We start from the raw sequence: 20761 nt of genomic DNA, 5'->3' as shown, positions 1-20761 counted from the left end.
CAGACTGTCCTGTGGCTCTGGGCTAACTTAGGAGAGAAGGAAGGAACTCAGCAGACAAGCTACAGCCTGAAAGAAGGACTTGGAAATGTTTAGAAAGCATCATTGACCTTCGGCCTTGACAGAATGGAAGAAGTATGTGAAGAAGTGTATTATAAGAAATAAAAGAATTTATCCTTAGTTTCCTAAAAATTAGTGAGCAGTTTAGTACTTTTGGATAACAAAATTATGATAAGGGTTCCATTTCAAGCAACTTTTATTATAATATTGCCACTGTTTATCATATCTTAATTTCTTCACTCTCTATACAACATATGATAAAAGAAATGTTACACTAACATTTTTTTTCTGGAATTTCACTCAATTCGATGTGTACTTTGTGTACTTGTTTTATGTTAACCTACTTATGGGGTTAACATTAGAGAAAAAAGTAGGGTTTTTTTCATCTAAACTGGACTGTCAGCTTCTCAGGGGGCTCTTCTGCTTTGTTTTCAAGCCGCCTTTCTGGACAGGTGGTTACTTTGTTCCAGTCCACAGAGGAAAATTCCATTAGAGATCTTGTCATTGCCCGCACTAAAACTGCATCTTCAGGATCCTCAAATGGTACTCTGCCAAAAGAACAAAGCAAGTCCATTACCTGAACATTCCAAACCCCTTCAGAACTAATTCACAAGACACACTCTCTGGAAAATGAAAGTAGCAGTCATGATGACACTAAAGAGGGAGGATTTAAAAATTTTTCATTTTCAGTAGGTTTTCTTCTACCAAATTTAATAAAGCAGAACAAAATGAAAAAAGGTCAGAGTCATGAGATTCTATTTGAAAAAATCATGCTCTAAATTATTTTTTAAACATTTATAGTAGACTTAAAAATGTTTCTTTGTTTTCAGTTTTTTCCCTCACAAAAGTTGTATACTTTTAATGCTCTGATTCAATGGACATGATTGAAGTGATTTGGTACCCATTACTGGAAATGCACATTTATTTCACTGTGGATCTCTTAACTAGCCCACAGGCAAATATCCATTCTCCAAGCTGTGAGCTGGTGTTGGTGTATCCTGCCACAGCTGCTGTCTGGGAGAGAAAAGCAGCAGCTTCACACCACCACAGCAGCACTGACAGGGAACCAAAACCTTCCAACTCACATACAATGTTAAAACTTTGTCTTACAAGAACTTATTTCTTAAAGATGTCCCTGTACTAACACACCTCATAGGAGCCACAGGACTGTCTCACTGAGTGTCATGCACTTTGTCATGGAAAGACACCTTGCAAAGCCTCAGCATTTCCATAAATGACTCCAGGCAGCTGTACATCCATTCCAGCAATGAGGACAGCCTGCTGCACTGAAGGCAGGTAAGACTTAATTGTTCAACAGAAATAACTTGATTTTTAAAGACCTCTGCTCAGAGTACTGTTAAAGGATATTATATGTAGGCTTTTATTATTTACTTCAATGCCTTTTTCAAATCTTCTCATGTGTAAAGCTAGAAAGTAAAGCCAAGCCTGATACCTAAAGTTTGCTCTTTGATACCTAAATCTGCTCTTACAAAGTTTGCATCTAAAATATCATCACATTAAAATGCAACTTTTCTCCTGTCTCAATCCAGACACAGAGATAAAACTTTTACATTTATTTCTATGATTTTGAAACTGAACAGAATAAAATCAACATCACATACAGAATAAAACAATTTCATTCTACAAGTCATAATATTTTCCAGAGAGTGTGTTTTTGAACAGCCAGTCAGGAGAACATTTTCTGGGACATAATACAGAACAGCTATTCTGATGCTCTAATACTTTGAGCATGCTTTTTCTAGTGATCAGTGTTTGATCTTACAAATAAATGGCATTTTCATGTACCCATTCCCAAATGTGGAATACCTTTCAATACTAAAATTTAGACAACAAACCTAGGGTAGAGTTGCACCGATATTGAATACAAAGACCTGAAACTGTTTCAAATGCTCATTTTTACTAGACATTTTCTCTACTTAGGAAGAGGAAGAGGAACTTAAATGCTTCAGAGATGCAAAAGGAAGAAGACACTGAAAACATCACTTACCTATTAGTGTTATTTCCAAATTCATGACCTATAAGAGAAAGTTCAAATTATGATGTTAATGGCTGTACAGCAATTTGAGTAGCTGAGAATTGATTGCTATCCTGATCCTAAATTGCTTGTTCAAATTAATTGAAAACTAGCACATGATTTCAAATGTTTAAGATAATATTTTATTAAATTACTATGGAAGCAAGTATTTGCTGGGTTTTAAGTGTAGGTAGTTTTAAGGTTTTTGTATTTTATTTCCTGTAGACAGACACATCCAGGCTTTTTTTTCTTTCACAGAAAATGATGCCACTGTAGATGTGTAAGATTGCAGGGTAGAGATAAACAGCTGTCTGCCTGCTTTGATAATCATCAGCAAAACAAATGATTAAATATGCTTAAACTATCCTCCTTTCCCCAACCTCTTCAAAATCATTGTTAAATACACTGCTTTCAGTTTTACTATTGTGATATATACATTAAAAAAAACTTGCAGTATTTGATTACTTTCTAAACTTTCATCTACACTATATAAAGTGCTACAGTTTCAGTTATCTATGCACAACGGTGGGGTTTTATCTTTAAAACATCAAAAGCTGACAAGGTTGTGTGGGATTTCAAAGTTGGTTCTGGATTGTGAGACAAGTCTCATGGTTCCAGCTGGTATTTCACCTGCTTTCATGCTGCCTTCAAGATCTGAATGGTTTAGGAACTCTAAAAATTGCTTTATATGCTGTTATAAGACATCATTAAAATATTCCTAGCTTGGAAAACATAAAGAGGAATCTGCTTACAAAACAGATACTTAAAACTTAGAACACTAGAAGAAAATATTTTCTTCAGGAGATGATCTTGTAAAAGCACTAGAGGGCATCACAACTCTTATGATGCTGAGCACTGAGAGTCAGAAGTCGATTGAGATGTTTTAAATAAAAGTAAAACTAAACACAAGACTCTTACTGACAGAAATTTTTCAGTTATCTTTAAGGACAATTCTGTAACTACAGGGTATGACTAGAATTTATCTGCCACAATAGTCTCAGTAGAAGGATTCATTTGTTGCCTGCTGCTGCCACGACTACTTACTTTATGAAGCAAACCAGCTGAGTTCTTGATGCATTTATATTTTATTACTAAAACCAATAATGTTTTATCAGATTAATGAAAAAAAAACATTTCTAATTCAAATGACCTAAAAATGCATGCCTTCCTTCGAGCATTATAAATACCTGAGGGCATTATTGGTCTTCTGGCTGGTTGAGTGCATCTGCCAGATCCCAGTGTTGTCCCCAGGGATGTGTCTGCTCTCTTCTCAAAAGCCACTGACTGCACCATCCAAGCCTTTTTGGGGTTATAGAGATTAAGTGCTGACTCCCTTTCTTTTTGGGTAACTACTGTTAAAAGGGATATGAAAAAATTAATTTTATTTCTATCAGTTGAAAAGGCAGCATACAAAAGGTGATTCATACATTTTCTGTGCGGTTTTTTTAACAACAATAATAATATTAATTACACAATTTCATGGCAATTCAAAATGGGAACATGGAGTGATACTTTCTAAGGCTTTAGGGTGAAGCCTTATACAGTAAAGTATTTTCTTCTAAGTGCAGTAGGATCAGAAGTTTTAAATGAAGATGCTAGAAAGCAAGATTTTTCGTGCTACTTAAATGAGATCTCCTGCAGAAGTAAGTAAAGATTTGGAAGTGTCTTTATGAATAGCAAAAACAAGTCTTGGTTTAAGACCAGTTCAATTCCCATTGGTCAATTACAGGGAAAACCCTAGGAGTGCAATCAGAAGAAAAATTTAAGTTTTTCCTGTTTTCCACTTTAAGAGAAATAACTTTAATTTTTAAACAAATGGTTTGAGGCTGTTAAATCAAATTGGAGATGGTGGCTTAATTTTATGAACCTTAAACTAATCTAGTACTTAGCTATGGAACAGAAGTCAGCTAAACTTTTAGAACAAGTAACTGGCAGAAGGATTTTCAGTTCAGGGAAGTTTTGGAGTCATGGTGTCTAGGGGACCAATTAGGAAGGAACTGCAGTAGTCATGCCTGAAGGTAGTGGAACATGAGCACATGTCTTGTGTGAAGGAGACAGCCAGGACTATGCTGGTAATGTTCTACAGATGGTGAAGAAGCTTTGTAATGTTTTAGAGAAATATTTCACTAAATAGAAAGTCCAGGATACAGCTTGATACAAATTACTGCCTCAAGTCTTAATCCAGGACTGATTACAGTAGAACTGTAGTTAGGTGATGAAGTCCAGGAAGTTTTCAGGAAGTGTTTCTAGACGTGTAAATGCAACACGGATTTTTCAGCACACTAAGCTTCAGTCATCGCTCCCCAGTCAAAAAGTGATATTTTAGTAACAGCCTGGCAGATGTGCTAAGCACAAGTGTAACACCAGAGCAAGTGCTCAGGAGAGTGGGGGTACCTGTGCAGAATGATGACTCTGTGAGCAAATGGGCACCTGGTCAGATCCAGCAACTCCTCATCAGCCCCTGGCACCTGCTGGGGCCCATGCAGCAGCTTTCCTGCACAACAGCTGCACAGCTCCCCAGCACCTGCACATGTCCTGCACCTGCCTTGCTCAGTCCCTTTTCAAGGTCCTGGATTTTCCTTACTGCTTCCTCACAGAGCTGAGGTAGGAATCAGCTACTTTCTCAGTGCTCTCCAGTAATTTTCAGTCCTGTCAGTCACACAGTTCTCCTTATACCAGAGATAAAAATCACCAAAGGTGATTTTCTGGGTACATTGTGGCATGTTTATGGATTCACTGATTTAAAATTTGGCTATTCTTAAGAACTTTTTTTTTCTGTAGAATTTTCAGTAGACAAGCTATGAAAGATCTCTTGATAACTTGTGGACATTTATTATATTTGAAAGCTTGTTCTGCATTTACCTTATCAAAAAATGTGCATATATGTACTTAAATTGTACAGAAACATGTACAAACCTAAGTAAGCACACTCACCCATGTGAATATACCAGTGAATGCACAGAGATAGGTACACACTTCTAAGCACGTTTTTATCTTTACTCAAATAAACAAAGATACAAGAAAAACCAACATAATTTAAAAAGAAATAAAAAACATTTGACAGTGTTTATGCCATGCAAACTCTTTTTTCTTGATAAATCTTACAAAAAACAGGTATCTGGTTGATTAGTTCTCTTTCTCTATCAACAAATGCATGTGAAACAACAGATAGGGTAATTTCAGCTGTGTTTCCAAACTGGTTAGAACCAAAGGCAGCTGACAGTGCTTTGTGAGAGAGGAAAGCAGTCCTTACACTTCCTGTCCAGGAGCTGAACTGAAGGAAGGAAGTAAATCACATAGAGCCGGTAGTCTGGATCATATTCCAGAGGGTTATGGAATAGGTCTGCAAAACAAACACAGAAAAAAAGCCCCAATATCACAAAAAAGCAAATCCAGCAAAACACCAACTTTGCAAGGCAGGACAATTAAAGGTCACTAGGAGCCAAAGATTTTGTACAAAATATCAAATTCAGATTGTTCTTAGGCTGCATAAGCACTTTACACATGTGAAATTACTCATCTAAACATGGACTGCAGGAACTGACTTACTGCAGAGATGCAAAATACCACTGGCAAGAACTCAGTGAAGGTGTCATCATGCACTCCAAACCTTTATAGCAAAAAATACTGAGGTGTTTGCCTTTGATTTTCTTATGGAGTGTTAGGTAATCCCTATTTTAAATGGCAATGGTCTTTTATATGTGACAGCTTAAATGTAAGACACAGAATTTGTAGGAGGAAGGAGTTTTTAATATCAGATGATCACCTAGGACACTATCAGAGCTGATAAGAGGCTGTATCCCACAGATACAATATAAAATGCAAATACACAGCCTTCTGATATTTTGACAGATGATGAGTTTGAAAACTCAAGAAACATAAGAGAATAATGTTTCAGAGGGCCTTAATTCCTAAGAACCTGGGTTCTAGTTGCATTCCTTGACACTGGAGATGCCAAGCTCCAAAAGCTCATTAGCAACTTGACTAAAATGTTTATGTTCAGGTTCACACTACCTGTCTAACCAAACCTTTGCAACACAGAGACAGGTATCAGCCCCGTGCTGCTGCTTGGCCAGATGTGGAACATGAGCCTAGCTCACATGCCAAATCAGTTTGATAAGTGACAGTGATATCTGAGGCTGATTAAAATAGAAACTGGCTCATTCACAGATGAGCTAATAAACAAGCAAGTGTTGTAGGGTGGGACCTCTTTTCTAAACAAAAAACATTATAATGCTTTTTATTTCCTTATACAAATGCTGTTCTTCTAAGACAGTAAAAATAATCAGGAGGCTGTCACCTTGACATGAGAGCAGGGTAAAAAATCTTAAATTAATCATCTTTACAACTACTGCTACAGTCTGCAGTCACCTGTTTTTCTGAGGAGAGGCTGTGGCTAATACTTGCTCTAGGGTAAAAAAGAATATGTCATTTAGCAGTTAGGGAGAGGAAGATGGTATTACAGAAGCAAGTAAGAGATAGTAGAAGAAAAAAGTTGGAAAATATTCCACACAGATTTGTAACCTACAAAATGTAATTTCATGTTCTTCAGGACTGCTGAAAGGGCTCAGTGCTTGATGGGATTTAACAGGTATTTTGAAGATACAACAAGGCTGGAATGAGCATTTGTCCTCTCCTTCATAGAAAACACCTGTTCATGTATTCAGAGAACTTTTTATTTTCATTCTTGAACGTATTTTTAAAAATTGCTGTACTTAAAATTAGTTAAACACCCACGAGGTGGCAGCAAAAGAAAGTTCTATTTTAACTGAATGAATTTTTTTTCCTAGAAAGTGTTAATCAGAAAGAATATTATGTATGTATCTGATAAGTCTATTCTTGAGTTGAGAAAATATATCACAGCACTCCAAAATGTTTCAGAAAAATGTTTCAGAAAGATCTCTAAAAGCAGGTATGTTTGGTAGTAGAACAAAAAAATATTCAAGAGAATATTTTCCAAGGCATAAAACAGATCTGATATTAAACTTGTGAATCTGGATGCTGCTTGGATTATGTCTCTGCTCAACAACACTGATTTGTAGGTTTGTTTTAGAGAATGTGCACTTTTCTACTACTCATTTTTACAACAAATTCAACCCTTGTACAGATCAAGATGGTTTTGTTTTACAAAACATCTGGGATCAATTTCTGGCTGAGCTATCTACTTTCTTGTCAAGGTCATGCAATTTTAGTTGTACAAATTAGGATAATGCTTTCTTCCTCCACAGTTTTGTCTGTTTTCTCTATTTGGAGTGTAGGAAAACAGTGTGCCTCTGCCACATGGGGCAGAAACATAGTGAACAAGAGAGTTTCCTGAGGTCTAGCAGCAGCATGCTATCAGCTGTGGACAATAAATCAGTTGAGGGAATTTACAGAGTATGTAACAAAAATCTTGGATTCCAAAAGGGAGCTGTGAGCACAGGGTGAGCCCATAAGGCAGCACTCTGAATCTCCCAAAAGGCTGCAGTTGTAGGCAGCACGTGCAGTAAATCTTCTGAAGCTGAGTGTCTTCCCTAGACACCTGCTGAAGGATGGTTCTTATGCTACACATCCAGTGCAGGGCAGTGGCTAAAATCACAAGAGAGCCTTCAGCAAGAGAAATGCAACATTTTGGCAGCTGGATGCCACTCCTGAAGCAAACAATAATAGTGTGTTTTTTAATAGTTCTATTGTCCCCAAGAGCTACAAAATAATAAAATGTTGTTAAGCATCCAGAAGCTCTATTGAGGGTTACCGAGTGACTTTTTTTCTTTAAATCAGATTAGCAATAAAAAAGATCTACCTCATAACAGTGAGAAGCCTCACTGGTTTTGTTTTATAAAAGTGAGTTGTGGACACAGCCCTTTGCAAAGCTACACAGTGCAAATTCTGCACCCATTCAATATTTATTAATATTGCAAGAAGGCAGATAAATTATATAGTAATACGATATATAGGATATGACTTTTAGAATTTATTTTGTTCATTTACTAATTTAATTTACTTCAAATATGACAGAGCATTTTATTAACCTAGTAGAGACCTGTTAATTTGAGAATTCATTATTACAAAATCCCCTTGAAGCAAACATGTTGACAATTTTTTTCATGACTGCAAAGATCATGAAGGAATGACTTTAAAGTTATGATTATTAAGGTCATTAAGTTTCTCCCATTGATTACTTTTTATTCTTGTACAAATATTTGAACTAAACAACAATTTTTTTTTAAATTAGGGTAGATCAATATATTATATATATTGTTTGATTGTTCTTTCAGACACTTCTGTGGTGGTGGCTGGTCCAATTTGCATACAATTTTCACTGTGCCTTTGTAACTGCCATTTATAATAACTCAGCAGCACTTTAACTATCTGCTCTGCATTTCCCACAGATGGTTGCAAAAGGTTACAACAAACTTCCTGTGCTTGTTGAAGCTCCTTATTAATTTGTAGAGCTAACATTAAATTCAAGTGACTGCACCATTCATACATAGGAGTCTCTCCAGACGCTGCCTAATCACTTCAAACAACTGCATTCTTAAATGGACTCATTTTTCTATCTTGCATATAATGACAAGCATTTCAATAGTTTGGCTGGCATGTTGTCTTCCTAAACACTTGATTTGTTTTTATTAGTTTCAGTTCGGGGTCAAGTTCAATTAAAAGTTTAATTTTTCATTCATATTTTCCTTTCCCACAATCACACATTCAGTTTTCTGAATGCTTAAGGAGGTGTTGTGGCCTGGTGACATTCTGACATTCACCTCCTTAACCATGTCACCAAGGCACAAAACTTGTTTACTGTCTTCTCCAAGTACTAAGCATTTGGCATGACCTATGTTGACATTCCTTTAAGAATCATGGAAAAACACTGCTTATATTTTCATTTTCAATACCTTATTAGCATATAATCCTACCTTCTTATATTGTAACTTAGTGGCACCAACACTGTCTTGTATGACTTCATTTGAAATTTCAGAGATGGTGCAATTTTCATTTTCAGCCAGTGTATCAGAAAGTATGCTCCTTAACAGACATTGTTATGAATAACACCTAAAGTACATTTATTCTTAGACTCTAGAAATCCAGTCTGCCAAAAAGATGCAGAAAGGAAGTTCTATAAGCAAGAGAATTAATGAGGCAGGAATTTGGGCTCTATAAGCTATCACTCACAGTCTCAACAGCAGTTAACACCCATTTTTCAACTCCTTTCACCTCTATGATAATCTCACCCTACTCCTGGGTTCCATTACAGAGAGGCAGCTGTAAACTGCTTAGACATCATCCAAGCTACTGCCAGCCAGCAGCCAAAAAGTTAACTTCTGAACTCACTTAGCAGTTTTTCCTCAGTTGAGGCACTCTTTGTGGAATTTTCATGTCTTAGAGATCTCTTTCTTCTGTCAAATTTGGCTGAAATTGCTAATTAACTTCAAAAGCTATTGGCAAATGATGTGGAAATAGACAAGAAACATCCTGATAAGAAACTAAAAAGCTACTACTTGCTATTCTGCAAAATAAAAATTAGGTATTACTTAGAGTCTGCAAGCTTATCATTCCTTTCAATTCCTTCACTGTTTTGCCAAGTTTTCTTAACTCGTTGTTGTGAAGAAACAGAATCTGCAAGGAACATAGGTGTTTCAGAGCACCTGAAATAAAATGAAAAAATAATTAATCATTCTCACCATAGCTGCCTTTATTAGAACAATATTTTGCTATGCTGTACACTGAATTTGGTATTTTAGTTATCTATGTATGCCTGTCTTTTAGTAACACATTGCATGAGGTGTTAATTAAGCAACAAATTAAAGATATTTCAATAGTTCAATATTAATTAAACAATAAATTAAAAATATTTCAATATCCTTTTCACCTTTCTAGTCACATCCTTTAAGCACATGCCTTTTTTTCATTCCAATTTTTTCCATTTGTCCACATTACCTTGCATCAACAAATCAGCTTCAATTGCAACCTCTCTTCTACCTCCTTTCATTCCTCCTATATCCCTGTAATCTTCGGTTAATTAATTTCCTTTTACCTTGACCTAATATTGCCTTTGCCTGACAAAGAACAGTATATACCTAATACTACCTTTGTCTCACAAGTAGTAAATCGTGCATTCCTTAGAAAATAGTTCTGTCTCAAGTAATTATTGATGTATTAAAAAGCTGTTACAAAATATTGCTTTGACCCAGACTGTGTTCACATCCTCACACATCAAGATATTCCATTTTTCAAATAATATACAGCATTTTATTCACATTTCTTTACTAATGATACCCTTCTGTTTATCCATATTTTGTTATCACCTGTATTGTCTCTTGTATCTATGTTTATGTCTTTCAAAGATAAAGTTTGATTGAAATCTCACAGAAACAAATCAACATCATTTCTCATCCAGCATTTCATAGGGACAGAAAAAAAGATAAATTAACATTTTAAATGTCTAAAATAGTTAGAAATGTATTATGCTTTGGCCTGTTCATTCACAAATTTAGAAGTCTGGTAAAGCCATTTAATCTACAAGGACAAGCAAAACTAAAATAGAAGTATAAGACAGATGCATTTTTAAAATAAATCAAGTTTGGCAGTAACTTTGCAAAATACTTCTGGTTATAAATTCTCAATATTAAATATGATCATGTAAGATCAAAAATATTTCACAATTGCCTGACATAAAGTGAATGACATTTCATCCCTTAAACCAGAATAAACAGATCACCTTATTGTCACTCAAGTATGTTGGAAAAATTAAATACCTAATAATTATCATGTATTAATTATACATACATAGGATCTTTCAACCAGTAAATTACTTGCTGTAATCCAGTTTTATAAATTTGAATGCCAATACAGAAAAAAGAAAGTATAGGCCTCTGCTCAACAACTTAAAAAGGGAGGATTGGTACCTGATATATCTGTCAGCTCATTATTGTTGAGATAGAGTTCAGTCAAGTAATAGTTTTTGATCAAGAAGGTTAAATCTTGGATCTGAAATTAGAGTTAGGCAAACTGTTATATGTCACTCTGAATGTGGTGCTGGAGAATTATAAACATGGCCTCTGGAAAACTGTTTAACCACAGGTAGTTCCTTATATTTCTGTTTAAGACTCCTGGTTTAAGGATTCTCTTGACAACTGAACCTTCATTAGAAGTACTAATTACAAATCAAATATAAGCAGTAGAGCCTTACCTAATTTTTTGAACTACACATTTAACATTTGTATTTGGAAAGAGATTTCTTCAAATGACTGGTCTGCACATTTTCTCTCCTTCTATTCATATTTGAAATAATTTTTATTGTTAAAAGACCCTTGTAGAGCATAATAATTCTACGTTGGTTTAAGAATATTCCTGAAATATGTCATTTGAATAAGCCCAGCATCTTGTTTTTAAATTGCTCTTTTACCAGCAAGCTCAAAGAGCACAAAATGGTTCTTATGGTTCTTATTCATCAGAAATGTCATCCAATCATACTCAGAGAATCAATTAGTTACAGAATAAAAAATCAGTATGAATATGGGTGTATTCCAAATAAAGAGTTGTCTTCAGTTCCTATGGAATCACACCTTGTTTGGAGAGCTCAATTCCAACACACTTCTGACTCCAGTGCAAGGTAAAGTATCTGCAGTGGGACAGCATGCTGTCCTTTATAATCATTGAGAAATGGGAGTACTAATGGTGCTGAACTTTTTATCTTACAGTTTAAATGCAAGAACAACAAACAGAATTTTATTCCTGATTCTGATTTCTGTGACAAAAAGTAGTTTGTCAGGAAAGGAATTATTTCAGTCCTTGAATTTTGCCACTGACTCTGAAATCAATGTGCTTTGCTCTGTGTATTAACAGCACCTAAAAGTTGGAAGGAAGAGCACAAGACAGAAGTTTTTCCACTCCCTTGTACAATGGTTTTCCCTATTTTTGGCAAGTTTTGTTTTCAGAAGCATTGGAAGTTTGCTTTTTTTCTGATAAAATCATTAAGTACAGAAAAATATGCTGCTCCTATTGAGGCATTTCAGTAAGACTTCTCCTATGAAAAGCCACTGAGTGACTTCTCCACATAAGTTATATAGAACAACAAAAGAATGTTCTTTGTTACTGCTGAGGTAAGAAAAGTGAGAGTTGTGGAAAACTCCAATTTATTTATTTTTTTGATCAGCAAGATCAGTTCAGCTTAGTCATCAGGCCATTTCTTCTTTTTCTTTAATGTCCTTCCACTATACAAGGAAAAGCCCTATTATACCTGTGATTTTAGTTTAACATTTTAATATATCTATGCATTTTCTCTTTTCATAAATAGTTAGTAGAGATCTTCTGATGAATTGGACATAAGATGCCATATAACTGATGTTAGCCTGGGGCATCAGATATACATGTACTCTGAAGTGACAGGGAATGCAAATTTATTCTTTCTGCTGCTTGCAGATCTACTTATTTACCTGAGCAAGCAATTCTGGAGATGGAAGAATTTGGGCCCACTGTAGAAGTCATGTAAACTACAGTACAGTAAAATATTCATACCCTGTCATCCCTAGACCTGCAGGGCTGCTTCCTGTACTCAGGGTGAAACTCATTTCACAGAGTTTTATGTCACTCCCATGTGCATGACATCAAAAAGGGGCCTCACCTCAACCACCAGCCTGCCATGAAATAAACTATGCATGTCTGCCAGAATATAAAAGAAGAGCCTTGCATTTTCTGCAGTCCACTCCTGTCCCACAGCTGCATCACTCCTCAGCCTGTTCCAAGAACTGCCTGCTCCAATTACACTGGGAGCTCAGGAATTAGCACAAAACCTCAGCTCCTTAAATAGAATTTATAAATCTAATGTGAATCTAAAGGAAAATATATTAGCTCTGCAATGTCAAATTAAAAAAAGAGTTTTCTTCAAATCTGTTCTATTTGACAGTTAAATTAGCCTGGAAATTGAAAAGAATCTATTTGTTTGACAATAGATATAATACTTTATGCTAGAAAAGACCACAAAATAATAATCAGGGAGTATGGATGCATTGTTCTGCTCTTTAAAGGAATATCTAATTACCTTATTGTTGTTAATCCACAAATACCTTAATCTGCGAAACTGGGATAGACTTGGGATACTTCTCAGTCCTCTGATGGGAGAAAAAAAAAGAGTAATAAATTTCTTAACATTAATAATGCTTACTAATTTGATAAATATTTTATTTTCCATAAATAATATTAGACAAGAACCAGAAAGGCACACTTCCTTAGAATTTATAGTACAGAAAGACACAAAGAGAAGGTGGCAGAGACAGTGTAAGCACTCTGCACACCTGCAAACATAACAAGGCAGCAGGTGGCAAAGAAACAGGAACAAAATAAGTGATACATTAATTGCTTTTCCATAACAGCATGAGTTATGAGTCTGAGTCACATGTACTTTGCACTTTGTAGAAATCCTGCTCAGAACACAGGAGGAGAGGTTTGGCACCCTGGGGACATGAAGCTAAAAGCAAAACTGCTTTGAAGGTGCAGTGGGGATTGTCCAGCCACAGTGCCAGAGGAGCCAACAGAAGGCAGACATCACGCATGTCAATGTGCATTTTTTATTATTCTTCCTATTAGTGTATATTGGGAACTTTGCCTTTTTTCCATTCCTGTCCTATTCTCATGGAAACTTAGTACATCCACTGAGGCTGAAATGATCTCCCCTGCGCTAGTATGGTTTTATGTTCCATTGTGTATCTAGCACTTTGAGCTTGCTAGTGTGCTATAAATAAAAAATTGCCTACTGACCAGAAAATATTAGTGAGCTACCAAGTGATTTTAACTAACTGCTCTTCTTTATTTTCATTGCTATAAATAAATGCTCTTAATTTCCACTAGAAAAATTATAATTACTTTTACCTGACAATTTTTAATTGCCATAATAAAAATTTTCTTGTGGATTTTAATGTGTTGCAAGATGAAGGCCAGCGTTTCAGAAGGTAATAGGACTGATAAAAATTCACCTCATATCATTAGGCTAAAGGCATGTTTGTTTTCCAACTGTATAGTCTGGTCTCTATCTTTCCATGCTGTCTTTTTACTTGTCGGGTTGTTTTTTTCCCAACACACCCTCCAGGTACAGACAAAGGGAGGGTGGATGCCTTTTCGCATCTTGCAAATGAAAAGTCTGTCAAGAGCAAACCCTACAAAGTTGAGGCACTATACTTTTAGTCCCTTGTACTACTGAAAATCAGATTATCCTCTCATGTTGCTACTTTAAACTGTTTCTTTGGCTTCCTCAGATAAGCCGTAGGAACTAACCCTGCAAACACATCCTTAATGTGTCTGCTGCCACAAGTAACAGAAAAAGACATTACTGCAAGTGGCAGGGACAAGCAGATGGCTGTTGACAGGACATGCAGAGCTCCTACAGAGCTCTTATCTAATTCTCCTGTGCATCCCTGAACTACATTTCAGGTAAAAAAGCCAAAATTTCTTATATTCTTGGTCACTGCCATTCTATAGCTAGATTATAGATTTACATTTAATTGGCTTTACTCCCTGTCTAGTAACAGCCTCGTCTTCACTATCTCCAAGCCTCAATCTGTTGGTTTTTTGGTTTTGGTTTGCTGCTTTGCTTTTTTTTTTTTTGTTTTCATATTAAGGCATTTAATTTGCCCCAGGTAGAGCTTAATTCCTCTAACATTTTAAAAGAGCCTGTCCTTTTCTACATGCCTTCCAGACTTTGTATGTCTTTTATAAACTGATCCTTTTTGGCCTGCAGCACTCTTTTTCTACCTACTGCTAAGTTAATCAGTTTTCCTGGGATGACAGCTTTCAGTGTCCAAAATACATTGTTTCATGTTCCTTTAATGGTAGTCGTTTAAAAACATAAACTCATTCCCTCTTATTTGATTAACTTTAATTTTTTTTCCATTTTCTTACTTCAGCTATCAGAAAAATATGCCAAACCAACACTAAAGGAGGCATGATCTGATACTGAGCTTGGCTGGGGTTCAAGTTTATATAAACTGATATAGAATAAAAGGAGTTCATTTCTATCCAATCATGAAAGAATCCATCTTGCATCATCTTTACCAAAATGGTTTAATGGGAAGACAGATCACTTACTTATCTGCCATGTGAGCATTTCTTTTTATTCTATACCAAAAAAATACTTGAAAGCTAGTGAGGGCACACATTTAAGCATTTAAAAACAGAAAATATGGCAATTAAGATTGTATACACAGTCTTAATTCTTTACATCTGTGGTATATTAATTGTATTGTTCAGAAAGTATGTATATATGCCCCTTGTAATTTTCTCATTATTGAAACTTCTCCCTTAAATTTTATCTTTTTTCTTCTTTCTAAAAGGCACATTTTAAGAAATTTGACAGTAACTATATGTTTTACCTCACAAAGCATCAAATACTTTCTTGATGTACATCAGGAGATGTGATAAGGAATTTAAACATATTAGTGAGCACATTTAGATTTTCAAGACCATATAATTTCCACTAAAAACAGACTAGACAATACTGAAATCCATTAATCCCTTAAGACTTTTTTTTCACTCACTGGACCAAGGGACCTTAAAAACCTTGTCCCTGAATTATTAAACTACGTTAGTTTTTCTATATGCCATCAACCATGTGAGCAGTGGATGCAGTTGTGAGGCTGCAGACAGGTATGCAACACTTGGAATTGTGCCCTGGCCAGAAATTCCAAGCACGCTTTCCCAAAACTTTGAAGTATGTCCTGTCATGTATCCATCCCTATGGCAGCCTCTCAGCATGTTCATGCTGCAGCACACACCTCTATCAACCCAGATCACCCACAGGTTCATGAAAGTTTGCCTTCTTTCACTCAGCATGTCTTCTCCTCATCTGCCCTACATCTCAAGCTGCTTCATTAAGCTCTCAGAGGAGATCAGCTCTCTCATCAGCACTGCCTGCCCAAAAGAAGTGTTCTTGTGCTTGGATTCACTTTATCTTGCCCTGCCCTCCCTTCAGTTCTCAGCAGTACAGTTGCAGGTAATTTCAAGGGTGGGACCACTGAGTTTTGCCATTGCAGTAACACATTTCTTCAGGGAGGTCAGAAATTTGGCAGTTCCTAGACTGGGCAGGTCCTGTGTTCTTTCATTTGCCTTCTTGATACTCCTTCCACCCAGCCTTATGTGCCTGTTGGAACAGGCAGAGATCAGCCCATCAGCTCTCCCTCCTCTGCTCCCCATGGCAGAAATTCATGTACAACTCTGGGAACTCACAGACCCTCAAGCAACTCCGGGCTGCTGGAGACAGATTGTGTATCTAGGGATGAGGCTGTTAGCTGTGAGCACAGTGTTGCTGTGAGTCTGTGCACTTTTACCATTTCTTCATTCACAACATGCATGGAGTATGTAAGAATACGATTTACTGGTATTTCACATATAAATGATGTTCAGAGTTCCTGGTACAGAAAGCACTGTGAGAGATTTCCATTTACTGCGTGCTCTACTTTTAGCAAAAGTCAAAACAAGAAACATTTTACTTACTGTCTAGCCAGATACAGTGCCACGACATCCACATTGCTCTTATAGCCACAAATCTTCAGCTGCTTTTCTATTGCCTGACAGTACACAGTACATTTGTCAGTATAACATGCTGTATCACTATGGAGTCATTACACTGTAACATATGTGAACTCAGCGTTTAAAGTAACCAAAATTAATACATGTATCACAGCACCTTATTACAGCAAACTGTAACATAATCTAAGAGAGATAGAGCGGTATTAAATTTCCAGTCATATTTTAAATTGATAAAAATACTCTGGTGATTAGGCTACACTCACACTAATTTTCTTGTCCTGTGGGGAATCATAGATGGTAGACATGAAACGAGAAATTAACATATGTTAACTGGAGAATGGGCTTCTCACTCAGGTCAGCTAGCCCAGTACTTGTGATGAGCAAGGAAACTGCTTACTTTGCACTACAGTTGCAACTTTATTTTATGCAGCTTTACTTTAAACGATGCACGTGAGCTTTTAAAACTACACATCTAGAAAACTCTGCTTGTACCTTTAACATTGAAAAATGCAGACACGATTTTTATTTTCAGAGTATATCCCTGTGTCATAACTTGCAAAAGCAACAAAACCCATTATCGTAAGAATTATGGATCTCTCTTACTAGTGGTTGATAAAAACTAAAATGCATATCAGAAAAAATGGGTTTAATACATGAGCTATTGTGCCCAACATCATTATGACCACTATTGTTTAGAACACAAAATTGATACAACCTCACGAGCATAAAATGGCACAGAATCACTGACGGGCATGTCGAGAGTGGCCTGTATTGGCTGCACAAGCACTGCAGCGTGTTCTGGCTGTGCTAAACCTACACAAAATAATTTGCTAATGAGTGGGACGTGTGGGAGTCTCCGGCCAGAGGCAGCCAGGCACACGCAGGCCGCCTATTCCCCACAGCGCCTGTGGGACCCTGCCTTTTGCCCAGAACTGGGCACGGCCAGCTGCCAACTGCAGGTGTTGGGAAGGGCGAGGGTCTGGAACAAATGGCCATAGTTGTGTTACTACACGTGCACGATGTGCCCATGGAACACCAGGGGATCTCTGGAGAAAAGCAGCTGTGAGACACCCCAAGTCAGGCCCCGGCACTGCGGGACACAGCGATGGGGAGCGCCGACATGACAACGGGGAAAGCACACCTACGGCGGAGAGCACCAACCCGGGGCAGCGTTTCACAGGAAGGCTGTGCTCAAAGATCCGTATTTCGCACACTCCGTTAGGCGACAGCTCATCCTCTCCTCACCCTGGAGCCCCGGCCCTGTCAGCCCCGGCCCTGCGCCGCAGCACCACGCGGGCCCGGGAAGGACAGGGAAGGCTGCCCGGGCTCTCTCGGAGAATCCCAGCCGCTCGCTGCCGCCCCGCGGGGGAGGACGGAGCGCGCCTCGCCTCGGGGTGCGGTGGCGGTGCCGAGCAGAGCGAGAGGCCGAGGCCTAGGCCGCTGGGACCGGGCGGGTGCGACGAGCCGGGCCGAGCCGGGGCGGCCGCCGTTCCGGGCGGGGCCGGGCGGGGAGAGGAGCGGCCAGGGCGGCCCGAGGGGAGAGGAGGGGCCGCGCCCGCTCACCTGCCCGCCGGCCGTGTCGGCCGCCGCCATCTTAGAGCCCCGCTGTGGGCGGCCGCCGGGCAGGATCGCGAGGCGCGATCGGGTCACGGCCGGGCCAGGCTGGAGTGGGCTGTCGGGGCCAGGACCCCCAGCACGCACCTGGAATCACGGAATCGGTTTAAGAAAGCACCTCTGAGATAATCAAGTCCAACCTGTGACTGATCACCACCTCCTCCACTAGATCGTGCCACTGAGTGCCACATCTAGTCTTTCCTTAAACATCTCCAGGGATGGTGACTCCACCACCTTCCCGGGCAGCTCATTGCAATGTCTAACCGCCCGTTTTGTGAAGAAATTATTTCTTCCTCTGGCACAGCTTGACACTGTCCTCTGGTCCTGTCACTGGTTGCTTGGGAGAAGAGACCGACCCCCACCTGGCCACACCCTCCTTTCAGGAAATTGTAGGGAGCAATAAGGTCGCCCCTGAGCCTCCTTTCCTCCAGGCTAAACAACCCCAGCTCCCTCAGCCACTTCTCACAAGAGTTGTGCTCCAGACTCCACCCAGTCTCACTCTGGACATGCTCCATCACCTCAATGTCCTTCCTGAGCTGGCAGTCCCAGAAGTGGACCCAGTAGCAATAGTGTGACACTGAAATGAGAGCCCCAGCCTGGGTGTGGATCAAGGCAGGGCTTCTTGATGGGGAAGGAGCTCGATGGCGAGCGAGGGGTGCTCACACTGAGAGCCTGGATTTGGGGAAGGAGCTTGATAGCGAGCGAGGGGTGCCCACAATGGGAGCCAGGATTTGGGGAAGGGTCCTGGGTGGGCTAGTAAGGGACCCCAGTGGGCAGTGGGTAGGGGGAACTGGGAGAGACCTCTGATACCTCTGGGCTGTCTCATGGATCACATTTGCTCAAAACTCATATTTGCTTTTTTTTTTTTTTTTTTTAACTATATTCCTATGGTTTCTTTATTTTTAAGCACAGATCCTATGTCTATGTATGTATATCACAGAATCACAGAATTAATTAGGTTGGGAGAGATCTCTGAGATTATTGAGTCCGACCTATGACCAAAACCCATCATGCCCGCTAGACCATGTGCCACTAAGTGCCACATCTCGTCTTTCCTTGAAAACCTTCAGGGACTGAGACCCCACCACCTCCCCGGGCAGACCATTCCAATGTCTAATCACCCATTCTGTGAAGAAATTCCTCCAGAATACATGTCACTTATAAAGAAAACACTTGTGCATTTAATTTACAGCTAATTCACACCGTATGTATTACTCCCTTGCAACTTGCAAATCACCTTGGTGCCTGAGAGCCCCTCTCCCGTGCCGGCTCCTGGAGTGGGCCCACTGCTGTGACAGTGCTTTGGATTGAGTTTGGCTGTAAAGGAGCACAAAATGTTTATGACATCCACATGTGCAAGCAACTGTTGCCATGTTGCTATTTTTATAACTATTTTACTGCATAGCACAAGCTGAAGAATAGAAAAAGCCATTTCCAGTGTGTGTGTGCGCACGCACTCATGTGCAAGTAGGACAAAAGAAAATGTTTGATCAAGCTACAACGAAAATATGTCTGAAACTTGGAGCTTTATTTAGAATTTAATTTACGCCGAGTACTCAAGTTAGCAGAAATAGTCATTGTAAATTATGTGTAACTGATATACAAAGAACAAGAGTTGTGTGTGCAAATATATGAATAAGCTGTCCCTCATGGAATTAATTATGTGCATGCCTCTGCTTGTTCAGACCGCTGAAGCTAGATGTAGTGTGTATGATGGAGGAATGGAACTACAGTACAAGTATTATATTGCAAATATCTAATTTTCATAGAAAAAATTCTGTGGGTGGCTTCCATTTCAGCTAGGTAGCTTTAAACAAATAGAAACCTCAAATAAGAAAACTAGACGTGTTAAAGGTATAAAACTGACAAGAGGAATTGCTTTAATCCCTTATTTTAGTTTCTAAAAATATCTCTAGGGTATTTAAAATCATGAAGAGAGGGACTGTAATGGAGAAGAAGAAACTGGTACAAGAGTTCTGTATTTTTTTCATTCTACATTCAAGTTCAGTGTTTTCAATCAACAAGATCGAGCTACCAGTTTAGAATTGTGAAAGTCAAGGTAGCTATTAAAGTCATGTTTAATAATGAAAGTGACTTATCAATTTAGTCCAATTAACATGACAGGACAAGAAAATTCAGTAATTAAATAAGGGAAAAGAGAGAGAGATAGGGAACTTCTGGAAGGTTTTTTGTTGTTTTCCCTCACAGAGGTGTGATGTACATGAGGTGAGGGGTTCACTTGATATGCTTTGGGGTTTTGAGGTGCTTGTCTCTATTAGCAACTGGTATTACAGACTTAATCTGGATGATTACAAAGAGACTGTCTCAAATTCAGTAAAGTTAATATCTATTTCTTTCTGCATTTGCAAACCGACTCTTAAAATTCCCAATGAGTTTAAAGGAATTTGGGCAGAGAATTTTTTTTTTTATTCAGACTGAACTGTGACCATATTTTGCAGTTGCTTGGTATCGGCTTTTTTTCCCCAAAATATGTAGCCTATCACCTATTTATTACTATTCCTGAATTGAATTGTTGTCCATAAGTGAACAATCATT

The 20761-nt window shown here is 38.4% G+C and overlaps 1 protein-coding gene across 2 annotated transcripts; it reads right to left on the bottom strand.

Moving 5' to 3' along the window:
* Positions 1-235: 235 nt before the first annotated feature.
* Positions 236-18189, bottom strand: LRRC72 (leucine rich repeat containing 72). Of its 2 annotated transcripts, none has more exons than XM_058033495.1 (9): positions 18155-18189; positions 16556-16629; positions 13113-13182; positions 10978-11059; positions 9604-9717; positions 5346-5435; positions 3280-3444; positions 2066-2093; positions 236-605 (listed from the first exon to the last, which is right to left on the bottom strand). In XM_058033495.1, the coding sequence occupies exons 1-9, from the start codon at positions 18182-18184 to the stop codon at positions 440-442; spliced, it is 819 nt and encodes a 272-aa protein (XP_057889478.1). In that variant the 5' UTR covers positions 18185-18189; the 3' UTR covers positions 236-439. The 2 variants fall into 2 exon arrangements, with proteins under 2 accessions (XP_057889478.1, XP_057889485.1); XM_058033502.1 differs by having other exon boundaries at positions 3280-3441.
* Positions 18190-20761: the final 2572 nt, after the last annotated feature.

Source organism: Melospiza georgiana, chromosome 1 (assembly GCF_028018845.1).
Source record: "Melospiza georgiana isolate bMelGeo1 chromosome 1, bMelGeo1.pri, whole genome shotgun sequence".
NCBI lineage: Eukaryota > Metazoa > Chordata > Aves > Passeriformes > Passerellidae > Melospiza > Melospiza georgiana.
This window is presented reverse-complemented; position numbering and strand designations above follow the sequence as displayed.